The sequence below is a fragment of the Squalius cephalus genome (genome assembly GCF_949319135.1).
Source record: "Squalius cephalus genome assembly, chromosome: 16".
In the NCBI taxonomy this organism is placed as follows: Eukaryota; Metazoa; Chordata; class Actinopteri; order Cypriniformes; family Leuciscidae; genus Squalius; species Squalius cephalus.
Window position 1 is genome coordinate 35,117,223 of NC_137137.1, and position 22,582 is coordinate 35,139,804.

General features: G+C 40.9%; 1 protein-coding gene across 4 annotated transcripts in view; it reads left to right on the forward strand.

The window, feature by feature from the left end:
- Window positions 1-3,849: 3,849 nt before the first annotated feature.
- The window catches only part of LOC307173298 (serine/threonine-protein kinase WNK2), a 73,992-nt gene continuing 55,259 nt past the window's right edge, over window positions 3,850-22,582 (forward strand). For 3 of the 4 annotated variants that reach the window (XM_079896311.1, XM_079896313.1, XM_079896314.1), the window contains exons 1-2: window positions 3,850-4,225; window positions 5,243-5,916. In XM_079896311.1, the coding sequence (XP_079752437.1) occupies window positions 5,308-5,916 (609 nt within the window). In that variant the 5' untranslated portion in view covers window positions 3,850-4,225; window positions 5,243-5,307. The remainder of the gene's footprint in view (window positions 4,226-5,242; window positions 5,917-22,582) is intronic. The other variant, XM_079896312.1, reaches the window with a different exon arrangement.

Here is a 22,582-nt window from a genome sequence, read left to right on the forward strand (position 1 = left end):
CAGCGCCTCAGTGTCCGAGTCTCCAGTTACACTGGATTTCCAAGACCAAGACGGGACAACAGCAGTGTTCTTCAGAATTGATCACCGGGTTGGTACAGTATATGAATGATCTGATGTCTTGTTTACACTCATCCAGTATTTACGTCGTCGCTCAGTCACTGTCTGAACTATCTGAAATCTACATGGCATTCATTCACTCAGGCAAAATTGCTTGGCTACAAAAAAACTCCTAACAAAAAAACTATAACATTTATATAGTACTGCATCTGAGCCTTGTTTATTGCTAAAGCATAAACTCACGTGTGTATACGTAGAGAAAGAGAAAGTGCCATGACTCAAATTTCACCATGAATATCCGAGCCAAAGCTTTTATTCTGCCACTGGGGCTTGTGTTACACACGAGGGAAATTCAATAACACACACCTTCACGACAGTCTGTGAAACATGATGCATTTGGTTATACTCTAATCCTGTATTTGTTTCTTTCCTCGTGTTATCTGTTTACCATGAAAACACTTTTGGAATGCTCTCTGAGAAATGTTATTTTGAACATTCTGAAGATTCCTCTTTCTTCCCACATTAAAGGGACAGTTCACCCAAAAATGTTGTTCCACGTCCTCATGCTGTGCTAAACACGTAAGACATTCTTTCATCTTCTGAAAACAAATTAAGATCTTTTTGATGAAATCTGAGAGATTTCTGTCCCTCTATTGACAGTTAAGCAACTACCACTTTGATGCATTAAAAGGTTTACAAAGAAATCGTAAAACTAATCACAAATTTTCTTAAGAGACTCGATTGCTTTATATGAACAGATTTAATTTAGGCTTTTATTCATGTATAAACATTCATCAAATCAGTTGTGATAAACAGAAGCTCAAGCATGTTCGCTTGACATTCGAGAAGCAGCGAGATGTTACACATCACGTTTGAGCTTCAGCAAGAGCCAATGAGGTTCATTCTCGTGTTACACATCACGTTTGAGCTTCAGCAAGAGCCAATGAGGTTCATTCTCGTGTTACACATCACGTTTGAGCTTCAGCAAGAGCCAATGAGGTTCATTCTCGTGTTACGCATCACGTTTGAGCTTCAGCAAGAGCCAATGAGGTTCATTCTTGTGTTACGCATCACATTTGAGCTTCAGCAAGAACCAATGAGGTTCATTCTCGTGTTACGCATCACATTTGAGCTTCAGCAAGAACCAATGAGGTTCATTCTCGTGTTACGCATCACATTTGAGCTTCAGCAAGAACCAATGAGGTTCATTCTCGTGTTTTACGCATCACGTTTGAGCTCAACCAATGAGGCTCATTCTCGTGTTACGCATCACGTTTGAGCTTCAGCAAGAACCAATGAGGCTCATTCTCGTGTTACGCATCACGTTTGAGCTTCAGCAAGAACCAATGAGGCTCATTCTCGTGTTACGCATCACGTTTGAGCTTCAGCAAGAACCAATGAGGTTCATTCTCGTGTTACGCATCACGTTTGAGCTTCAGCAAGAACCAATGAGGATCATTCTCGTGTTACGCATCACGTTTGAGCTTCAGCAAGAACCAATGAGGTTCATTCTCGTGTTACGCATCACGTTTGAGCTTCAGCAAGAACCAATGAGGATCATTCTCGTGTTACGCATCACGTTTGAGCTTCAGCAAGAACCAATGAGGTTCATTCTCGTGTTACGCATCACGTTTGAGCTTCAGCAAGAACCAATGAGGATCATTCTCGTGTTACGCATCACGTTTGAGCTTCAGCAAGAACCAATGAGGATCATTCTCGTGTTTTACGCATCACGTTTGAGCTCAACCAATGAGGCTCATTCTCGTGTTACGCATCACGTTTGAGCTTCAGCAAGAACCAATGAGGCTCATTCTCGTGTTACGCATCACGTTTGAGCTTCAGCAAGAACCAATGAGGCTCATTCTCGTGTTACGCATCACGTTTGAGCTTCAGCAAGAACCAATGAGGTTCATTCTCGTGTTACGCATCACGTTTGAGCTTCAGCAAGAACCAATGAGGTTCATTCTCGTGTTACGCATCACGTTTGAGCTTCAGCAAGAACCAATGAGGATCATTCTCGTGTTACGCATCACGTTTGAGCTTCAGCAAGAACCAATGAGGTTCATTCTCGTGTTACGCATCACGTTTGAGCTTCAGCAAGAACCAATGAGGATCATTCTCGTGTTACGCATCACGTTTGAGCTTCAGCAAGAACCAATGAGGATCATTCTCGTGTTACGCATCACGTTTGAGCTTCAGCAAGAACCAATGAGGATCATTCTCGTGTTACGCATCACGTTTGAGCTTCAGCAAGAACCAATGAGGTTCATTCTCGTGTTACGCATCACGTTTGAGCTTCAGCAAGAACCAATGAGGTTCATTCTCGTGTTACGCATCACGTTTGAGCTTCAGCAAGAACCAATGAGGATCATTCTCGTGTTACGCATCACGTTTGAGCTTCAGCAAGAACCAATGAGGTTCATTCTCGTGTTACGCATCACGTTTGAGCTTCAGCAAGAACCAATGAGGTTCATTCTCGTGTTACGCATCACGTTTGAGCTTCAGCAAGAACCAATGAGGTTCATTCTCGTGTTACGCATCACGTTTGAGCTTCAGCAAGAACCAATGAGGTTCATTCTCGTGTTACGCATCACGTTTGAGCTTCAGCAAGAACCAATGAGGTTCATTCTCGTGTTACGCATCACGTTTGAGCTTCAGCAAGAACCAATGAGGTTCATTCTCGTGTTACGCATCACGTTTGAGCTTCAGCAAGAACCAATGAGGTTCATTCTCGTGTTACGCATCACGTTTGAGCTTCAGCAAGAACCAATGAGGTTCATTCTCGTGTTACGCATCACGTTTGAGCTTCAGCAAGAGCCAATGAGGTTCATTCTCGTGTTACGCAGCACGTTTGAGCTTCAGCAAGAGCCAATGAGGTTCATTCTCGTGTTACGCAGCACGTTTGAGCTTCAGCAAGAACCAATGAGGTTCATTCTCGTGTTACGCATCACGTTTGAGCTTCAGCAAGAGCCAATGAGGTTCATTCTCGTGTTACGCATCACATTTGAGCTTCAGCAAGAACCAATGAGTATCATTCTCATGTTACGCATCACGTTTGAGCTTCAGAAAGGACCAATGAGGATCATTCTCACGTGTCAAGCAGGTTTGGTTGAGCTTCTGTTTATGTTTGCTTATTAGTGTTTATATGTGAATTAAAGCTTAACTTAAAATCCGTTCATCATATAATGTGATCGAGTCTCTTCAGAAAATTTGGACTAAACTACTCAATTCATATGGATTAGTTTCATGATATCTTCATAAACTTTTTTTTAAGCATCAAAGCTAGTTGCGTAACTGTCAATGGTGGGACAGAAATCTCTCAGATTTTATTAAAATATCTTCATTTGTGTAATGAAGATGAACAAAAGTCTTATGGGTTTGTAACGACATGAGGGTGAGTAATTCATGACAGAATGACTAAATGAGGAATCGTTCCCCCCCAAAAATGTACTCTGTCACTATTTACTCACCCTCTATCCATATTACTTTTTTTGTGGAACAAAATGTTGCACTTGACCAGGCATGACCAGGAGCTGTCAAGAAACACCACGATTGCAGTCATGACTTGCACAATAGCCTATATTCCAAGTGATGAACAGAACAGGAGACTTGACTATTATTCATGAGTCTTGACTTTTTTGGTATTGTTAAATGGAAAAGAGCTGTTCAGAAGATATCTCCTTTTGCAGTAACAATGTGCATGAGGGATAAGAGAGAGGGAGAAGATAAAAACGAGAAGATTTTTATTCGTGAGTCCACTATTCCTTTAAAAAGCGAGGGCTGACCTGATGATGATGATGATGATAATGTATCGTGTGGAAGGTGAGGTGCCTGTAATGAGGAGGCAGAGGAATGTTTGGAATGTTCCATTTCATTAGCGCTCGGTCTCAGATGGGCGTGGAGGAGCAGGAGCACTAAAGCAGGGATTCAGCAATCCTTTTCAAACGGGGAAATTTCCAGGGATGCCGAGGTGAGTGAGACACGAGCGTGTTTAAAGCTCGACTGTTGGTTCTGGACCTTCAACACGACTCTACTGCAAATGCGCAAAGCGCGTTTCACGCGTGATTTATTGCGTGTTGCGGGCGGTCTGCTCGTCATCTCCGCCGATCATCTCTCACCAGCAAACCCAGCGCGACACTTGGGATTTCACCATATATCACCAGCACATGTGAGTTCGCATCACAGCTTTATGTTCTTTGCATATGATGGAGGATAATCGAGCTAATGTGTCGCACCTGCAGTAGCTCGCGCTCAGCGTCAACATTAAAGCGTTCATTCATCAGCAAGACGCTCGCTCGCGCATAGAGACCACCGGCTAAACCAGGGGTTATGAAGCATTTTACAGTGTTGACTTTGCCACAATATTGTGTACTGTCCAAATACACATATTGTTCTGATGTCGATTAGATTAGAATTTAGAGGTAGCATAGCATTTGGAGGCCACGCTCTTAAAGTGGCATTTGCTCATGCAGTAAATAATATCATCTTTCACCGCCGCGCGTTTAGAACCATGTTCCATCATATTTCTGTTATAAAATAGCATTTTATGCTAAAATAGGTATTTTTATATAGCCCACGAAATGTTCAAAAAATTATTTTATTACTTGGGAACCTTTTGACAATGACTTACCACTTGATTGTTCATGAAATTAAGAAAAACTCGGCTTGTTTGTGCAGTCTGTCACTTCTGATGCAATATGAAAAAAATATGCATATTTAATGAGATGTCACCTAATTTGCCGGCGATCAAAAAATGTGGCAACTTCAGATTAAAACGAAAACTAGCCAATTTACAATCTGGTACTAATTTGAGCTAATTAGAATTTTCTCTCTATTTTGAGAATATTTCTTTAGAGGGTTGTGAGTCTTTTTTCTTTCTTGCCAATTTATGGTTTGTTTTGTCATAAAACAGGGCAGAAAACATATTAATTCATGTAGGCCACACGTTTTCAAAAATGTAAATATTAGTAGCCTATTAAATGAGCAAGTCCCTGAAAGAAGCACATTTGCATCAGTGTTAAATTAAAAACTGACACCTTTTGCACACGGAGGCAAGTTTGCCAGATTACAGAAATTGTGTATATTGTTATTAGACCTTTTAAGATTAGTAGTTGTGGTGTGTCCTAAATCTTAAAAACGATTCTGCCGTGAATGCATTAATGATGAATCTGTTGTATTCCCACAGATGTGATATCGCTGGTGTTCGGGAACATGCGTCAGTGCTGCACCAGCGTGTGATTGATTTAAACCATGGAGCCCAAACCCGACTGCTGCGCTTCCTCGGTGCCAAACTCCCAGTGTGAGCTCAAGCTGAATATCTATGAGACCATCAGCGAGGGCAATGTGAATAAGCTGGAGAGCTCTGCGCTGGTGCGGGCGGGAAGTGACCCGAGCTCATACCCGTCCTCCAAACACCACAGGTTCATCCGACGGAGCCTGTGGTTCGCGGATCATGACGAGCACCATGCGGACGACTGCGCACCCGAGTGTGAGGAGCAGAGCAAGATACTCAGCATTAACCTGCGCACCATAGTGGACCGGACTCTGGCCGTACGCTCCAGTTTACAAGAAGGGTCGAGCACGGAGAGCCAGAAAGGTCAGAAAGACCTAGACAGCACCAGCACAGATGAGAAGGAGAAAACAGACCCTAAGACAGCGGACTCCACGGATGCGGGTAAGATGAGCATGAAGGCGGCCAGCGAGGAGAACGAGGAGGAGGCTGGGATGAAGGCTATCGCCACCTCTCCGGGAGGACGCTTCCTCAAGTTTGACATCGAGATCGGACGCGGGTCCTTCAAGACTGTCTACAAGGGCCTGGACACGGACACCTGGGTGGAGGTGGCCTGGTGTGAGCTTCAGGTGTGTTTCTGTTGTTCATTAACTGTGGCAGTGCCATTGTGCTGTGATGGGCGCTTTGTGAAGTTTCGAATCCTTTGTGAATCATTTGTTTCGAGTCATTATTTCGTGGCGCATATGGAACTGCCAAAGTCATGAGATTACAGTAATCTAGGCTTCGTTATGTCATAATTGCTTTGAAGCGTTTTGAAATTTCAGTGGTTCCCCACTAGGGGGCGATGATCTCTGTTAACCAGTGTCTGAATGTTTCTTTTTCTTTTTCTTTTCTTTTTTATTATTGTACAAATTTGTAAACATTTTTAATAACACATAAGACAATGAGTGCAAAAAAGCGCTGCAATGGGTGTAAAATCCGTATCCCTCTGCTCTTTGGATGTAGGGAAAATGCGACTCATAAAAAAGCATCAAGCAAAGGCATTCGACAAATTAAAAACAAAGGCTTTTTATGTTTTATACTTTAATTGTTGTGTGCCTTGGCTTGATACGTTTTTATGGGTCGCATTTGACTAATATAAAGGAAGAGTTTTAGTTAGAATTTATTTGATTAAAGGTGCAGTAAGCCCCATCCTATCTTGATAGCTCCGCCCCCAAATTCATGAACACGTTATGCAGCACAGGCCCCTCCCCCTCATGAGTGGACACGCCCCTTACTACTGATTGGCTACAAATGTGTGGCTCCACTTTCAACAGCGTTTCTCAGAAATCGCTAACTGCACCTTTAACCATGCTGTCCATTAAACTAGCCCTACACATTTAATAAAATATCATGTGTTATCGACACTTCATATTTAATGGTATTAGATGATTTGTTGATTGCGTTTAATAGATTACACTTTCAATAAAACAGCGTTGAGCGTTTGAAACGGTGAAACATTGTGCGAAGCTGTTGGTTCAGTTGATTGAAAGTTCGATTCAGAGCTTTGTTTTCCCATCACTACTGGAAAAGACCATTATAGAGTGGTTTGTAGCTGGTCTCCCAGCATAAGCTAGGTGGTTTTCAGAAGGTTTAGCTGGTTGGTTCTGCTTGGTGTAGTTTTGGCTCTTCATTAGCTACATGCAACCAAATAATCGGAAAAGCCTACATGTACATGTCTCAATTGATCCGAATAACAGTTCGATTGGATTGAAAGGGGGGATTTAGACCGGAAATAATCCGATCAATCGGAAAAGCTAAGCATGCAAACGCTTGAATACGGGCATCTTCTCAATCTGATTCAGAAATGCCTTATGTGCTGTGATGCTTATGATCCCCAGCCTGTTATAATACGATCTTTACGTTTACATACACTCAAAAAATACATTTTTGCCCCTTGTTAAATTTAATGAATTAAAATAAGCTAAAGTAACACGGTTGTTTAATATTTTGTCACAACTTAATTTATTTGTGTTCAATCAACTTCAATGTTTAAAACTTAAGTTTATTTAATTAATTTGTGTGAAAACTACATGAATCATTTTTGTTGACAGCTAACTGGGCAGTGGATCTGTAGTTCCCAGCATGCTTTGCAAGGGACTGCATTAGGAGGGTAAATTTAGGGATTAAAGTGTTATTTTATGTGTTTTTCTGTAAATGGAAAGATGTTGTTAGTTAATGTTAGTGTTTAATATTCAGTTATGTTAGAAACTTAGAGGACTTTCTGTAATGTTTTTGAATTTTGTGGTTACCATTATGCAGAAGAGTGGCGACTGTGTTTAGCTTAGGGCTGTGGGCACGCAGTATACACTATACATCGCAGACCTGCATATACAATATTACTCTGTAAAAAGTGGTTTTAATTTAATTGAACACTAGTAGCTTCTATTATTGGAAATAACTGTAGAGTCAAATTAGCTAAAATTATAATGTTGGCGATTTTAGGCAGACAAACCTGACAAAACTTTGTCTAGCAGGAATGACTAAATGAATTTTAAGTTCAAGATTACAATAAATAATTTCAAACAAATTAGATTTTGTTGGAAAAATGTAATTCATTTTTGTGGAAAAGTTTTCCTTAATCTAATCAAGTTTGTTCAACAGTAAACGTATATGTTTTACTTCTGATGAACGTGCACGTGTTTCTTTATAACTGGTCAGTGGATGAGATGTAATGAAAAATGTGAACTGGATTGCAAGTTTTGGGTTGGATTTCATCTCGATTGACTGAAATGAGTGCATGTGAACTCATTGACTGTGTGTGTTTGTTCTGACCCGCTTTACTGTTCATCTGTGATTTACACCGTCAGTGTTTCGTTCAGGTTACTCTCTGTCTCTCTCTCTGTCTTTAATGGTGTGCGTGTTTATTATTGGTGCTCATTCCCAACACAAATGAAGAAATGACTTTCACTGTAAAAGAGTGGTCAGATCGTGAAGCTTTTGAAAGATATTCTAAGATAAGCATTTGATGGAAACTGCAATCTGTGAATGTGAACAACAGCCATCTTGAGATCGTCTGCGATCTTTGCAGATATCTGGTGTTCTAGAGATCCCAATGTTTAAAACGTTTTTATATCCTTTCATAACTGTAAATGCCAGAGTCACGGTACATGTAGTGCGTGTGCTTAAAACTTTCAAATGTTTTCACATAGAAATCCTAATTAATCATGTATGAAAATGTTCTGCACGAACCGACTGAAACCACAAATGCACAAATCCTGGATTCCTGGTGGCCTTGGAAACATGTTATAATGACATTTTGAAACAAATTGCAAGTTGAATAACAAAGTGGCATTTCATGGTGGCTTCTGGTATTTGATAAGTAGAACAATGGCTCTTATACTCCTCAGATCTGAAGGGATGAACATTTCGTGTTTGTGTTAGTCTGAACATTGATCTCAGGTGTTGATGACAGAAGGAGCCATTGTTAAAAATAAAGACACATCACTCATGTTAAAAATGGCACACATAAAGACAATAGTGGCCAGCCTAGGAAACTGACATCTTCACCTTTTATTCAAACATTGATTATAAATGTGTTAATTTTGTAGTAATATTGCGTAGTTGTGCTTGGAGTTGATTGTTTTATTTGTGCTGATAACACAATGACAAATGTGCAACATAATGTTTGGCCAGACTGTCATACATAGAAATAATGAACATGCAAAAACAAGAGAGAACCAAGGTAATATTAATAACTGATTATGTTGTAGTTAATGCAAACTTTTAGCTTTGTTTTTCAATGTTTTTTTTGCATAGTAAAGTAAAACCTGTAGCTGTTGTTGTTGTTTTTTGCCAAATCATTTTGTCAGAAAAATATGGTAACCAAGTTTAGTGTTTTGTTCTTCCCTCATATTTAAAAAACATTTTTTCCTCATAATTTGATGGTTTAATGGAACTTGTATGGTCATTAAAACAAATATCCTCTCCTGACGTCGCTTTTGGACTGTATGTTGTGCAACCAGGTGAACCAGGTTAAAGGATTAGTTCACTTCAGAATTAAAATTTCCTGATAATTTACTCTCCCCACGTCATCCAAGATGTTCATGTCTTTCTTTCTTCAGTGGAAAAGAAATGAAGGTTTTTGAGGAAAACACTCCAGGATTTTTCTCCATATAGTGACTTTAATGGGGTCCAACGGGTCGAAGGTCCAGATGTGAGTTTCAGTGCAGCTTCAAAGTCTCGACATGATCCAGCCGAGGAATAAGAGTCTTATCTAGACAAACCAGCGGACATTTTATAACAAAATAAACATTTATATACTTTTTAACCACAAATGATCATCTTGCACTAGCTGTGATGTGCCACACATTACGTGATCACGTTGAAAGGTCATGCGTGATCCGGTTTATAAATGTAGGAAAGGGTGAAAAACTCCTCAATTTGTCATCTGACGTCAAAATCGTCCAACGTCGTTGTTTTACCATTTATTTATTGTTTTGTAAATGGCGTTTGACTGAGTCTTTGCACGTTTGCTTTGTAAACACCAAGTCGGTACTTCCACCTACAGCGCGCGTGACCTTTCAACATAATCAACAAAATGTCTGCTGGTTTGTCTAGATAAGACTCTTATTCCTCGGCTGAATCGTGTCGAGACTTTGAAGCTGCACTGAAACTCACATCTGGACCTTCGACCCGTTGGACTCCATTGAAGAAACTATATGGAGAAAAAAATGTGTGTGTGTGTGTGTCAGCGCTCTGTCGATAAGCATCTCCTGCTGGAATGTGGCGTTGCTGATGGTGATCATACTCCCACACACTCGAGTCGTGTCAGGGTTTGTCTGCTCATGTGTTTGGGAGGATTTGAGGGAAACGAGCAGAAACGCTGCCAAGTGGGTCAGTGCTGTTGTTCACTTCAGCGGGTCATTAGAGGTTGAGTTTTAAATTACCCCTTTGTTTCAGATCTGTTTGCATTTCAGTGCATTGAACTTCATTTGAAGGATTCAGATGTTGATGGCTTTGAAATGAGATCTTTTGGCTGGTGACAGATTGTTGATGATATTATTGACAGGCTGTCCATCACGGTTTCTGCTTTGAGCTCATTAGTGACCGGACTCAATTACAGCAGCTGTGATTCAGGAAGATGTTGGCATTATTAGATAACCTGGATCCTACTGTTATGAATCCGGTCTGTGTGTCTCAGGATTTGGCTGTGTGTGAGTGCGTGTGTGTGTGTGTGTGTGTGTGTGTGTGTGAGATTAATTAAAGCTCCTCGTCATAGGTTTTAGTGTTGATTGTGTGTACTCATGTGGGATGCCATAATGCGTTTTATGGAGTTGATTGTGGAGTCAAATCTGTTAATGTGCATCTGGCGCCCTGCCTGACAGATGAAGCCACATCAGGTGTGTTTGTGCCGTGTCAACATCGCCGTGCTCGCGTGGGAAACACGCTTTACTGAGCTTTACAAACCTGCTGCCAGCCGAGGACAAGCAGAGAGAGAGATGGAGAGATATGGACATGAACAAGCAGAACCAAACCGTGAATCACTTGTGGAATCCATTCTTAAAAGTGTCCTGTTATGCTTTTCCATCTGTGTTTAGTGTGTAATGTTGCTGTTTGAGCATGAAAAAGCTCTGTAAAGCTTCAGTTCTTCTCTATATCAGTTTCAGTGTTTCTGAACTCCCTGAAACACCTCCATTGTAGTCTTGAGTATCTTCCAGGAACGAAAAACGTCACAATATTCCTCATTTAAAGGTGCAGTCTGTAAGATTGACAACTAGAGGTTGAAATAGGTACTGCAGTCTAAATTCAAAATATCAGAGATCGGGGTTTCTCCCGCCCCGCCTCCTCAGACTCGACGCTCACACGGGTTGCTAGTTTGAGCACACGCAACAGGAACGAGCGCAATGAACAATGAAAATTGGCAACGTGCAGTATCACAGACCAAAGCAATAACACACATTCCAGCCTGGAAATGCACATTTCAAAGTAAAATAACTGGCTGTAGAAGTGTTTTTCAGAGAAACGAGTATGTGAACTTAGCATGTTTCCTCAATATATGCAAACATATTATGGTATTTTTATGCTTTAGTAGAGTGAAAAGTTACATACAGCACCTTTAAATAATTCATACGCAGAATAAAGGGGCGGGGCCTGGTTGCGTTAGTTAGTAGTGTCAGAGCCCGTCTACGGAGAGTCTGGCCACTCCCTATTAAGTCCTATTGTACGGAATTTTGGTTGTAGTTCCACCAGAGCTCCACTGGGGGCGATCGCCCATGAGTGCAGAATGAATGGGAGTCTATGGAGCTAGACGGCTAAATTCGTCTCTTTCACCCGATTGCCGTTGAGAAATCTCAGATTTGATTGTAGGTTTTGCAAGTTCAACATGGGTTATAGGTCGAAAGTTGAATGAACGAGTACTTATGTCCTTTCGATTTCTTACAGGTTGAGTTGTTGTTGCCCATAACACGCTAGCATTCTGCTAATGAACGCTGATTGGTCAGTGAAGGATGACCAGAGATACCGCCGAAGTAGGACCAGAAACAAACAAAACAAAAACTCTTCTAGCACGTGTGTTTACCTGTGTCGGCTGTGTTGTGTGTTTGCCTGTGTCGGCTGTGTTGTGTGTTTGCCTGTGTCAGCTGTGTTGTATGTTTACCTGTGTCAGCTGTGTTGTGTGTTTACCTGTGTCAGCTGTGTTGTGTGTTTACCTGTGTCGGCTGTGTTGTGTGTTTGCCTGTGTCGGCTGTGTTGTGTGTTTGCCTGTGTCAGCTGTGTTGTATGTTTACCTGTGTCAGCTGTGTTGTGTGTTTACCTGTGTCAGCTGTGTCGTGTGTTTACCTGTGTCGGCTGTGTTGTGTGTTTGCCTGTGTCGGCTGTGTTGTATGTTTACCTGTGTCAGCTGTGTTGTGTGTTTACCTGTGTCAGCTGTGTCGTGTGTTTACCTGTGTCAGCTGTGTTGTGTGTTTCCCTGTGTCGGCTGTGTTGTGTGTTTCCCTGTCAGCTGTGTTGTGTGTTTACCTGTGTCGGCTGTGTCGTGTGTTTGCCTGTGTCGGCTGTGTTGTGTGTTTCCCTGTGTCAGCTGGGTTGTGTGTTTACCTGTGTCGGCTGTGTTGTGTGTTTACCTGTGTCGGCTGTGTTGTGTGTTTACCTGTGTCGGCTGTGTTGTGTGTTTCCCTGTGTCGGCTGTGTTGTGTGTTTCCCTGTGTCGGCTGTGTTGTGTGTTTCCCTGTGTCGGCTGTGTTGTGTGTTTCCCTGTGTCAGCTGGGTTGTGTGTTTACCTGTGTCGGCTGTGTTGTGTGTTTACCTGTGTCGGCTGTGTTGTGTGTTTCCCTGTGTCGGCTGTGTTGTGTGTTTCCCTGTGTCGGCTGTGTTGTGTGTTTCCCTGTCAGCTGTGTTGTGTGTTTCCCTGTCAGCTGTGTTGTGTGTTTTCCTGTGTCGGCTGTGTCGTGTGTTTGCCTGTGTCGGCTGTGTTGTGTGTTTACCTGTGTCAGCTGTGTTGTGTGTTTGCCTGTGTCGGCTGTGTCGTGTGTTTACCTGTGTCGGCTGTGTCGTGTGTTTACCTGTGTCGGCTGTGTTGTGTGTTTCTCTGTGTCAGCTGGGTTGTGTGTTTGCCTGTGTCAGCTGTGTTGTGTGTTTGCCTGTGTCGGCTGTGCCTTGTGTTTACCTGTGTCGGCTGTGTTGTGTGTTTGCCTGTGTCGGCTGTGCTGTGTGTTTGCCTGTGTCGTGTGTTTGCCTGTGTCGGCTGTGTCGTGTGTTTGCCTGTGTCGGCTGTGTTGTGTGTTTTTGTGTGTTTTTGTGTGTTTACCTGTGTCAGCTGTGTCGTGTGTTTACCTGTGTCGGCTGTGTCGTGTGTTTGCCTGTGTCGGCTGTGTTGTGTGTTTCCCTGTCAGCTGTGTTGTGTGTTTACCTGTGTCGGCTGTGTCGTGTGTTTGTGTCGGCTGTGTCGTGTGTTTACCTGTGTCAGCTGGGTTGTGTGTTTGCCTGTGTCGGCTGTGCCGTGTGTTTACCTGTGTCGGCTGTGTTGTGTGTTTGCCTGTGTCGGCTGTGCTGTGTGTTTCCCTGTGTCGTGTGTTTGCCTGTGTCGGCTGTGTCGTGTGTTTGCCTGTGTCGGCTGTGTTGTGTGTTTGCCTGTGTCGGCTGTGTTGTGTGTTTGCCTGTGTCGGCTGTGTCGTGTGTTTGCCTGTGTCGGCTATGTTGTGTGTTTTTGTGTGTTTTGTGTGTTTTTGTGTGTTTACCTGTGTTGGCTGTGTTGTGTGTTTACCTGTGTCAGCTGTGTTGTGTGTTTACCTGTGTCAGCTGTGTTGTGTGTTTACCTGTGTCAGCTGTGTTGCGTGTGTACCTGTGTCAGCTGTGTTGTGTGTTTCCCTGTGTCAGCTGTGTTGTGTGTTTCCCTGTGTCAGCTGTGTTGTCGATGCCTCGAGAGAAAAGAAAGTGCAGAGCTGAAAGCACCAAAGTGACTGAAGGATTGCCGTAAAGCAGTATCTCTGGTCGTACGATGTGTATGACGTCATTGACATTTTAAAAGACTTTAAAGCGACTCTAAAAAATCTAACACCCAGCAGTGTGTAATTACTTTGCATCTCCTTTCGAATACAACATTCAAATTACTAGACAAAAAATTATATCCTGAGAAAAGTGGATTTTGAGGGGTATAGCGCCATAGACCTCCATTCATCCTGCACTCGTCCTGTGAGCGCCCTCATGTGGAGCCAGAGTGGAACTGCAACCAGTTCAGAAGCCGGAAGTGTACTGAGAGTGGGACTTCTCCCCTTATTATACATTCTCTGGTAGTGTGTTAAACTGGCGGTTATGGTTAGGGGCGGGACATTTCCCAAACACACCCGAAGTGCTCATCCAATCACAACACACCGCTCCAGCCGACCAATCAGAGCACCGTGTGCTTTTCAGAAGGCGGGGCTTCATAGAGACAGCAACTAAACAGAGCGTTACTGACAGACTGGGAAGAGAGGAGCCGCAACAATGGAGAATATGAGGAAATTTTATGGAGGAAAACCTGTTCTAGTAGAGCCTGAAACAACATCAAGACTCTGTGAAAGGGCAGAATAGGTCAACTTTAAAATGTTGCATTGAATTGAATGTGACAATTCATGCAGTTTTACTTGTTTTTCATGTTCAGCAGAGTTGCACAATAATTGCTACAGTCTTTGAATTATTTTTTCAAAACAATCTGATTGAATGAATGACTTGTTTCATCACTGGATGAATGTGTTTTTGAACAAATCTCTTAAATGAACGATTCAATGGCATTGTTTAAGGGCGGTTAAGTCCACCTACAAAATTCTTTAAAAAACAGTTTTCATGATTTCATGATGAACTGTTAATTTCCTTAACAATGTGTAGATAAATTGTGTTTCAATAGATTGAAGCAAACAGCAATAGTTTTTTTTTCTGGTAATTTAACCCTATGTTACTTCCCCTATTACGCTATTTTAAAGGCTCCTAATTTTGTTCGAGTCTCCTACAATAGGTTTACACGCATCAAAGGTAAAAAAACTCTTTAATTTTGAAATGGTTCGATCACGGATTCAGTCTCTCTAAACTCCGCCTCTCTGAGAGCTGCTCTGATCTGATTGGTCAGATGGCCTAGTCTGCTGTGATTGGATTATTATATCTGAATCTCAGCTCTTGACATAGTGATACGAACAGTAACAATGGCGTGGGTTTTACCGTATCAATCTCAGAAAACAGCGTCTTCTCCACATGAACAACACGAACCAAACTCTTCCAGTCTCAGATACACTACAGTGTTTGAGGGCGGAGCTAAGAGATGCTGATCAGCCAATCAAGACCAGAGGCTGGAATTATGCTAATGAGTTACAAACCTACGCAGGTTCATCAGGAACTGAGACTGAATTACTGACGACTCGTTTCAGTTCAGAATCAATTCTTTCTTTTATGAGACTTTTATGAGGCACTGTAAACTTAGTGTTTTGCTTATATACACCAGACCATGAGGACAACATCTCAAAAATGTGAAAAACATCACTGAAAAATGACAAATGACAGCGGTGCTAGAAAGGTTATGAAACCTTGTGGCTTAAATTGAGGTCAAATTCTAAAATTACTTAAATATTCCCTTAAACAAATAACAAACAGATCTTTGCATTTTTCTAATTGTATTTATTGAGCAAAAATTTTACAGGAAGTAGATCCATATGTGGATGCAGACCTCCAAAAAATTTATTTTGTATAATAGATGTAATTTTCATTTTCATTAATTTGAAATGAAAAATTGATGAATTAAAATGAAACCTTTGTGTTATTAAGCTAGTATTAATATTCAGCTCCTGCCGAAGGGCCAGGGATCAGGATGCTGCGGTTGTGATTCTGCCGGAGACGAGAGGAGGCGTTTCTGTGTCCAAAAATAGCCGGAGCGAGAGAAACACAACGGCTCAACACCGGCTAAACATTAACACTGTTAACTCATCATGGCTCAGCGTCGGGTCTCGAAGACAGTTGTGCTTCAGACCACAGCGAGAATTGCAGTATTTGGCTCTTCAAACTCTCAAAGCAGCATTTGCAACCTGATTTACTTTCATAATTTGCTATGTTTCTGAGTAACAAGATTGCTCAAGATGTTGATCTTCAGCTTCTCGCATTTTTAAAACAAACACTGATGTGCGAAATGTGAACATTTTCTCTCTTCACACACTGTAAGCTCATGGCACAAAGCCCTGAAAGCAGACCGATATCTTTAGCTGTTGCTCTGTGTCTTGCTAAACATTGCAGGGCCACTTTTAAAGAGTGTAGGGTGATGGTGCTCGACTTTCATTTGGTTTTAAAATGTGCTGTAACCAACAAACAGCCTTGTCTTAAAAACCTCTAAGTTTTTTCCAATATTCCCTTCAGGCGTTGTGCAATAAAGCTTTTTATGAATGTAAAAGGTCTGTAAAGTTTCACAGATTAAAGTGCAGATAAATGGAGTTTTTGTCTCCTAAAAGAAAGTGATTCTGAACTGAAAGGAGTCGTCAGTAACTCAGTCTCTCCTCCTGCTGAATCTGTGTAGGTTTGTAACTGATAGGGTAAAACCCACGCCATCGTTACGGTTCGTATCACTGTGTATCAAGTGAATGAATTCAAAATATTAATAAAGTATCCAAAGACTTAACACTGGTTCAGACCTTTCTTTCATTTTCCATGAACAATGTAGTCCAAGTGAATTTAAGCATGCGAGTCTGTCTTGCATAATGTGTACAGAATATTCATAAGATTTATTAAACGTGTGCCTCTCTAGGCCTCGTTTACACTGTCAGTGAAATGTGACCCAATTCCAATTTTTTGCACAAATGTGACACAGATCGGATGTGTTCTATGACAGTGTAAACAGGAAAAAAAACACATGCATTCGGATATATCGAGATTTCAGGCCTCATTTATATGTGGAATTAAATCAGATATAAATCAGATATGTGCCAATGCGACTGTCATATAAACAGGCAGATCGGGTTTTCTGAGGCATTAGGCATCGTCTCCACGGTTTGATGACGAGAGAAACCCTGACGCGCGTCTGCAAAGGGACGGATGTTGTCAGGTGTCGCCGCAGGAGAGGAATGTGGACAAGCGTTGACACAACATATCAAAGGTTGGCTTGCTCATCCTAAAGTTTTGGACCCACTGTTCCTCATTAAAGCCCGCCACGATCTCATGAAAGTGCGTATAGCACAAATTTTATTTCTTGTGCCATTTATGGCAAAAATAGTTTTTGCGTGCATATGATATGCACTTTATGGCGTGTAATACACACAAACACTCCTCACCCCTAATCCTACCCAAGGGGTTTGCAGTGTGTATCATGCACGTAAAAAATTGGCGTATAAATGGCACAAGAAATAAAATTCGTGCTATAGATCTCAGTCCTGAGATCTCTCTCACACACGATACCTGAAGCACAGGCTGCAATGATGGCACTCTTCGTCCTCCTCCGCCTCATAATCATGGCGATGTTTGGCGAACTTCACATTTATCACCAAGCTAGCATCAAGCATATTTCGCATCCGCCCATCTGTGCCAGAACCCCCTTTAAGCATGCGTGATGTTTCAGATAGTATGTCAAGTGTGAATCGGATATGGGTCACAGTTGAATGAACGTGTAAAATGGACGGTCAAAAAAATATAGGCGGATATAGGCAACAAATCAGAATTGGGCATCAAGACCTGCAGTGTAAACAAGACCTAAGACACACACACACACACACACACACACACACACACACACACACACACACACACACACACACTCACACTCACACTCACACTCACACACACACACACACACACACACACAATGGGTTCGAATCTCTTTCAGTGGCCATTACATGATAGAAAACCACTGAATCCTTCTGTGTCTCTGCTTTCTTCATTCATATCTGCTGTTTTTTGTTTTGTTTCAGCCTGAGCGTTCATTAAGACTCTTCTGCTGTAATTGAAATAAGCCTGAGGGTTTCCTTTCATTGTAAAGAGGCTTAAACCGTATGTGAGCTGCATCCTAATCCATGAACAAACACACACGTTTACTGGGCCGTCTAAAAGACGACATACAGTACCGCAGACTTCTTGTTTTATCATAAATGCTAAACTAAACCCTAAACTCAGCCCAAAGAGGGTTCATGTAACAGAGTATAAATAAATGATATGTGTTTTAATAGAAGTATATAAACTGTTGCACTGTTTGTTTCAGAATGAAGAGTGTTACTGTGTTCATTTACACGCATGTAATCCGCTTATAAAAGCGTCTCAGTTCACAGTAAATGCCGCTTCTCACGAACTCCATCTCCAGCTCAGTGAGTTTAACCTGCATTAGCGAGTGCAATGTTTGCTAGGTTCACTTTATTTACATTTATATTCGTATAATTGTCATAATTGCATAATCATTCTTCTAGCTCAAACAGTAGATCATAGGATCATGGGTTTGATCCTCTGGGAAAGCGTGAACTGATCCAGATGTCTTCCTTCAATGCAATGTAAGTCGCTTTGGGTAAAAGTGTCTTCCGAATGCATAAATGTAAAAATGTGTTGTAACATCTTCTTTGACAGAAGTTAACAGCATTATTACAGCCATAATTAAAGCTCAAGGGTTTGAAAGTGGAAAATTGAAGACATAAATATTTGTATTGTAACTTGTAGTGTTCGTTGGTCCTTGTGAAGAGTGAACCTATTCGATTTATGTCCAGTTCATCTGTGAACACAACCATGGATTTATTCTAGATTATGAGTATTATAATTATTATCCTTCCCAATTAAAACATTTTAGACAAAGTGTTTGGAGGTTATTCATGATGACACAGCACATCTAAAGCACTTCAGATGGACATGCATCATATCCCTGGAAGTGTCCATGATCACAGCGAAACCCCAGCGTCAGCGAGTGTCATAGAGACTCTTCTGAAGTGCAGGGTCGTACCGTGACCTCTGACCCCATGACCTGGGCATTCACAGGGCCGTTTGTCCTGAATCAGGTCAGTGGGTCAGTCAGGGCTGAGGTCAGACTCAACACAAACATGTTCATTCAGGGCTGTGGTAAAGCGCTGAAGTCAGGAGTCTCCTGTGTGGAAGAAACTAAACGCCAGTGAGTTCATGGCAAGCACAGACAGACTTCACAAACTCCACAATTCAACAGATAATTCTATCACTATCTGGACTAGATCAGCACACTGTAAAAGATTATCATGATTTTTAACGGTAAAAGGCTGTAAAAATGCTACGGTGAAAACTGTTAATTGGTTGACAAAGTACTATACCGTGAATAACTGTGATAGATCTAACTGTACATTTAATGTAATTTTGTAATTTTTTTTAGGTTTTTTTGGAAGTGAAAAAGAACAAGTCATTGTATAATTTACAGTGAAATACTGTAAATTGACATTCCCACAATTCCCTGCAACACTTCACATTTGATTGTATTTTTGTTGAAATAACTGTTTCTTCATAGTTTTTCTTAGTTTTTTCTAATCTGTTATGTACATTAGCGTTTTATGTTGTTTAATGTTTATTGCACTTTTTAAATTTCATGTGTGTTTTAGTGTGTATGTGTATATATATATATATATATATATATAATATATTATTAGTATTAAAGGTGCTTTATGTAACTACAGCACCTTAGAGTAACTTTTTCATGTACTAAAGCATGAAAATACCATATGTGTGCAGATATTTAGGAAACATGCAAAGTTCATATTCTTGTTTCTCTGAAAAACACGTCTACAGCCAGTTATTTTACTCATTATTTTACACGCTCCGTGTTGTCAGTCGGGTTTTGGTCTGTGACTCCGCCCACTGCCAGTTCAGCCAATAGTGTTTCCACACCCGGGATGCCAGTTGGCGGGAAACTCAGCGTATTGTAGCCTAGGAAACGAGCAAACAAACTGGGTCAGAGATTGCAGATTCCACACAACCTAAAAAGCCTCTATCCATCTAAAAATCTCTGAACGAGAGTGTATTAAAATGCAGATAAATCAAATAATTTACTTGCAGTCTGTAAGTCTCCTCAGCTTTCGTCATCGTTCCTGTAGCGTGTCCTCAAACTGGCGTCGAGTCAGGAGGCGGGGAAACAACGATCTCCGATATTGTGAATTTGGACTGCAGTACCTGTTTCCACCACTAGCTGTCATTCTAACAGACTGCACCTTTAACTTTCTCAGCTTGTGTAAAAGCTGCTTGTGATTGAGCTTGGATTCATCATGTGACTCATCACCTCTGTGATTGGTGGTTGTCAGTATATTAAAGGGATAGTTCACCCAAAAATAGTTCATGAAAATTCTGTCAGAAATTACTCACCCTCATGTTTTTCCAACCCCGTAAGACATTCGTTCATCTTTGGAACACAAATTAAGATATTTTTGATTAAATCTGAGAGTTGTCTCACTCCTCCATAGGCTTCTAAGTCATTATAACTTGCTGGCCCAGAACATGCATTAAAGACATCGTTAATATAGTCCAAGTGACTCCAGTGGCTCGATCTTAAGTTTATAAAGCGACGAGAATACTTTTTGTGCGCAAAAACAAACAAAAATAACGACTTTATTCCACTTTTCATTTCCTTCTCTCTGGGCCTCGAGTCTTTTCACGTAGTGTTTAAGCGTAGCGCGTCTGTTGCACAAGACTCGAGGCCCAGAGAGAAGGAAATGAAAAGTGGAATAAAGTCGTTATTTTTGTTTGTTTTTGCGCACAAAAAGTATTCTCGTCGCTTGATATACTTAAGATTAAGCCACTGTAGTCACTTGGACTATATTAACGATGTCTTTAATACATTTTCTGGGCCAGCAAGTTTCAGTCCCTTAGAAGCCTATGGAGGAGTGAGACAACTCTCAGATTTAATCAAAAATATCTTAATTTGTGTTCCAAAGATGAACGAAGGTCTTACGGGGTTGGAACAACATGAGGGTGAGTAATTACTGACAGAATTTTCATTTTTGGGTGAACTATCCCTTTAAAATAGTACAAAACAGATATTAATACTTCAATAGGTTGGTAAATTATCATTATATCAGATAATAAAATATTTTTCTTTACTGTAAATTTAAGTTAAGTCTGTAAAACCTAAAATGTTGCTACCATATTTATACGGAAAACTACTAGCACACACATCTGCTGTTTTTTTTTTTACCGTAAATTTAGCAGAATTGTTTTGGCAGTGTACCTCTCTAAATAACTAGTTCTCTACATAAATAGTCTGCAGTTGATGAAGGAAAGTCTCTCAGTAAGTGTGACTGCAGTTTTTCATAATGATGTTTGAGCCGAACACTGCAGCTGAAGTATTATTTCACACAACAGATTTTGTGATTAACCTTTGGTTTGTGGTTTGCCTCTGGGAATGGAGACGCAAGCGTACTCTCAGATTTGCTCTGTGTGCTCATCTGTGAGTATGTCTAAAGCTCTATCAATAAACGTCTTCTGGGAGTGTGTGTCAGTCAGCGGTTGAGCTATTAGAGCTGTTCATTGATTCCAGCCCATATTTAGATGTGTCTGTCTCTCAAAACCGTCTCCAGTCTCCATCAACGACTCGCCAGCACGTCAGTGTTTACTTCATGCTTTTATTTGCACTTTTACACATGCTGACCGCACTGATTTTAAAAGTATAAAATGGTCTAAAGTGAATCTAGTTAAAGCCTCTTTGGGAATCGTGCACTTGTTATCATCATTTGGTGTGTTAGTAAAGTTTGAGTAAAGCCTGATAAAAGGAAAGAAGAATAAAATGTGTTGCTGTTTAGAGTTGCACGATTGTGCAGAAATTAAAGGGATGGTTCGGAGTAAAATCAACCTAGGGTCCTTTGCACCATGACCTCGAGCCAAACACCCCACAGAAGCCTTTTCTCCTGGGTCGAACATTATTAAAGTTAGAGCTTATTTAGAGATATCAGCCGAATGGTTTAGTGCAGGCGCTAACGGATCCTATGATGAATCTGGTAAATTACCCCACTACAGTAGTACAAATAGGTTCTGTACTCATAAAACGAGGCATTGGAAAGTTTGTAAGTACATCAGGAGTTTTTTTAAATAACACTAGCCTGACGGCTCATGCTACCGCTAACCCGGACATCAACGTCACTTCAGTGATTAGGGAAAAGCCTGTAAAAGTCCTGCAGAAAGCGATCATAAGGATGCAATGTAACGACGCCCAGTTCCAGGAATGCACTAATAGTTTGTTGGTAGTTCCAGTTTGCAACAATTATTAGTTAACACTAAGTTGTCAACACTTCGGAAAAAAATAATAATTCGTCGTTACACTACATCCTTATATCAAATATCAAAATGTACCATGATTCTCCAATTCTGAACAGACAACTAAACAAAATAACATGTAATTTACTAGAGGTTCTGAGTCTGACAAAATGTTAATTGTTTAATATGAATATATATATATAAAAAAAATCATAAACCATAAAGACTTCACTTGTTTTATTACTGGATGAATCAGCGTTTTTTAAAACAAATCTCTTGAGTGAATGATTCAATGACAAACACATATTTTAGCAGTCTCCTGTCGCCACCTACTGGTGTAACGACGTAATCAATACAATCTTTATTTGAAGCATCAAGTTGCTTTTAAAAGCTGATTTGCTCTATTTTGATCTCTACTGTGGACATCAGTGTTTATATCTGGACTTTCAACTTTCCTTCTGATGTTCACTGATGTTTATTTGCTGCTGTAACTAGTAGTAAAGAGGAAGAGATGATCGGTTCATCCGACACACACACACACACACACACACACACACACACACACACACACACACACACACACACACACACACACACACACACATTTATGGACTGAATTCAACAGAACCTGAA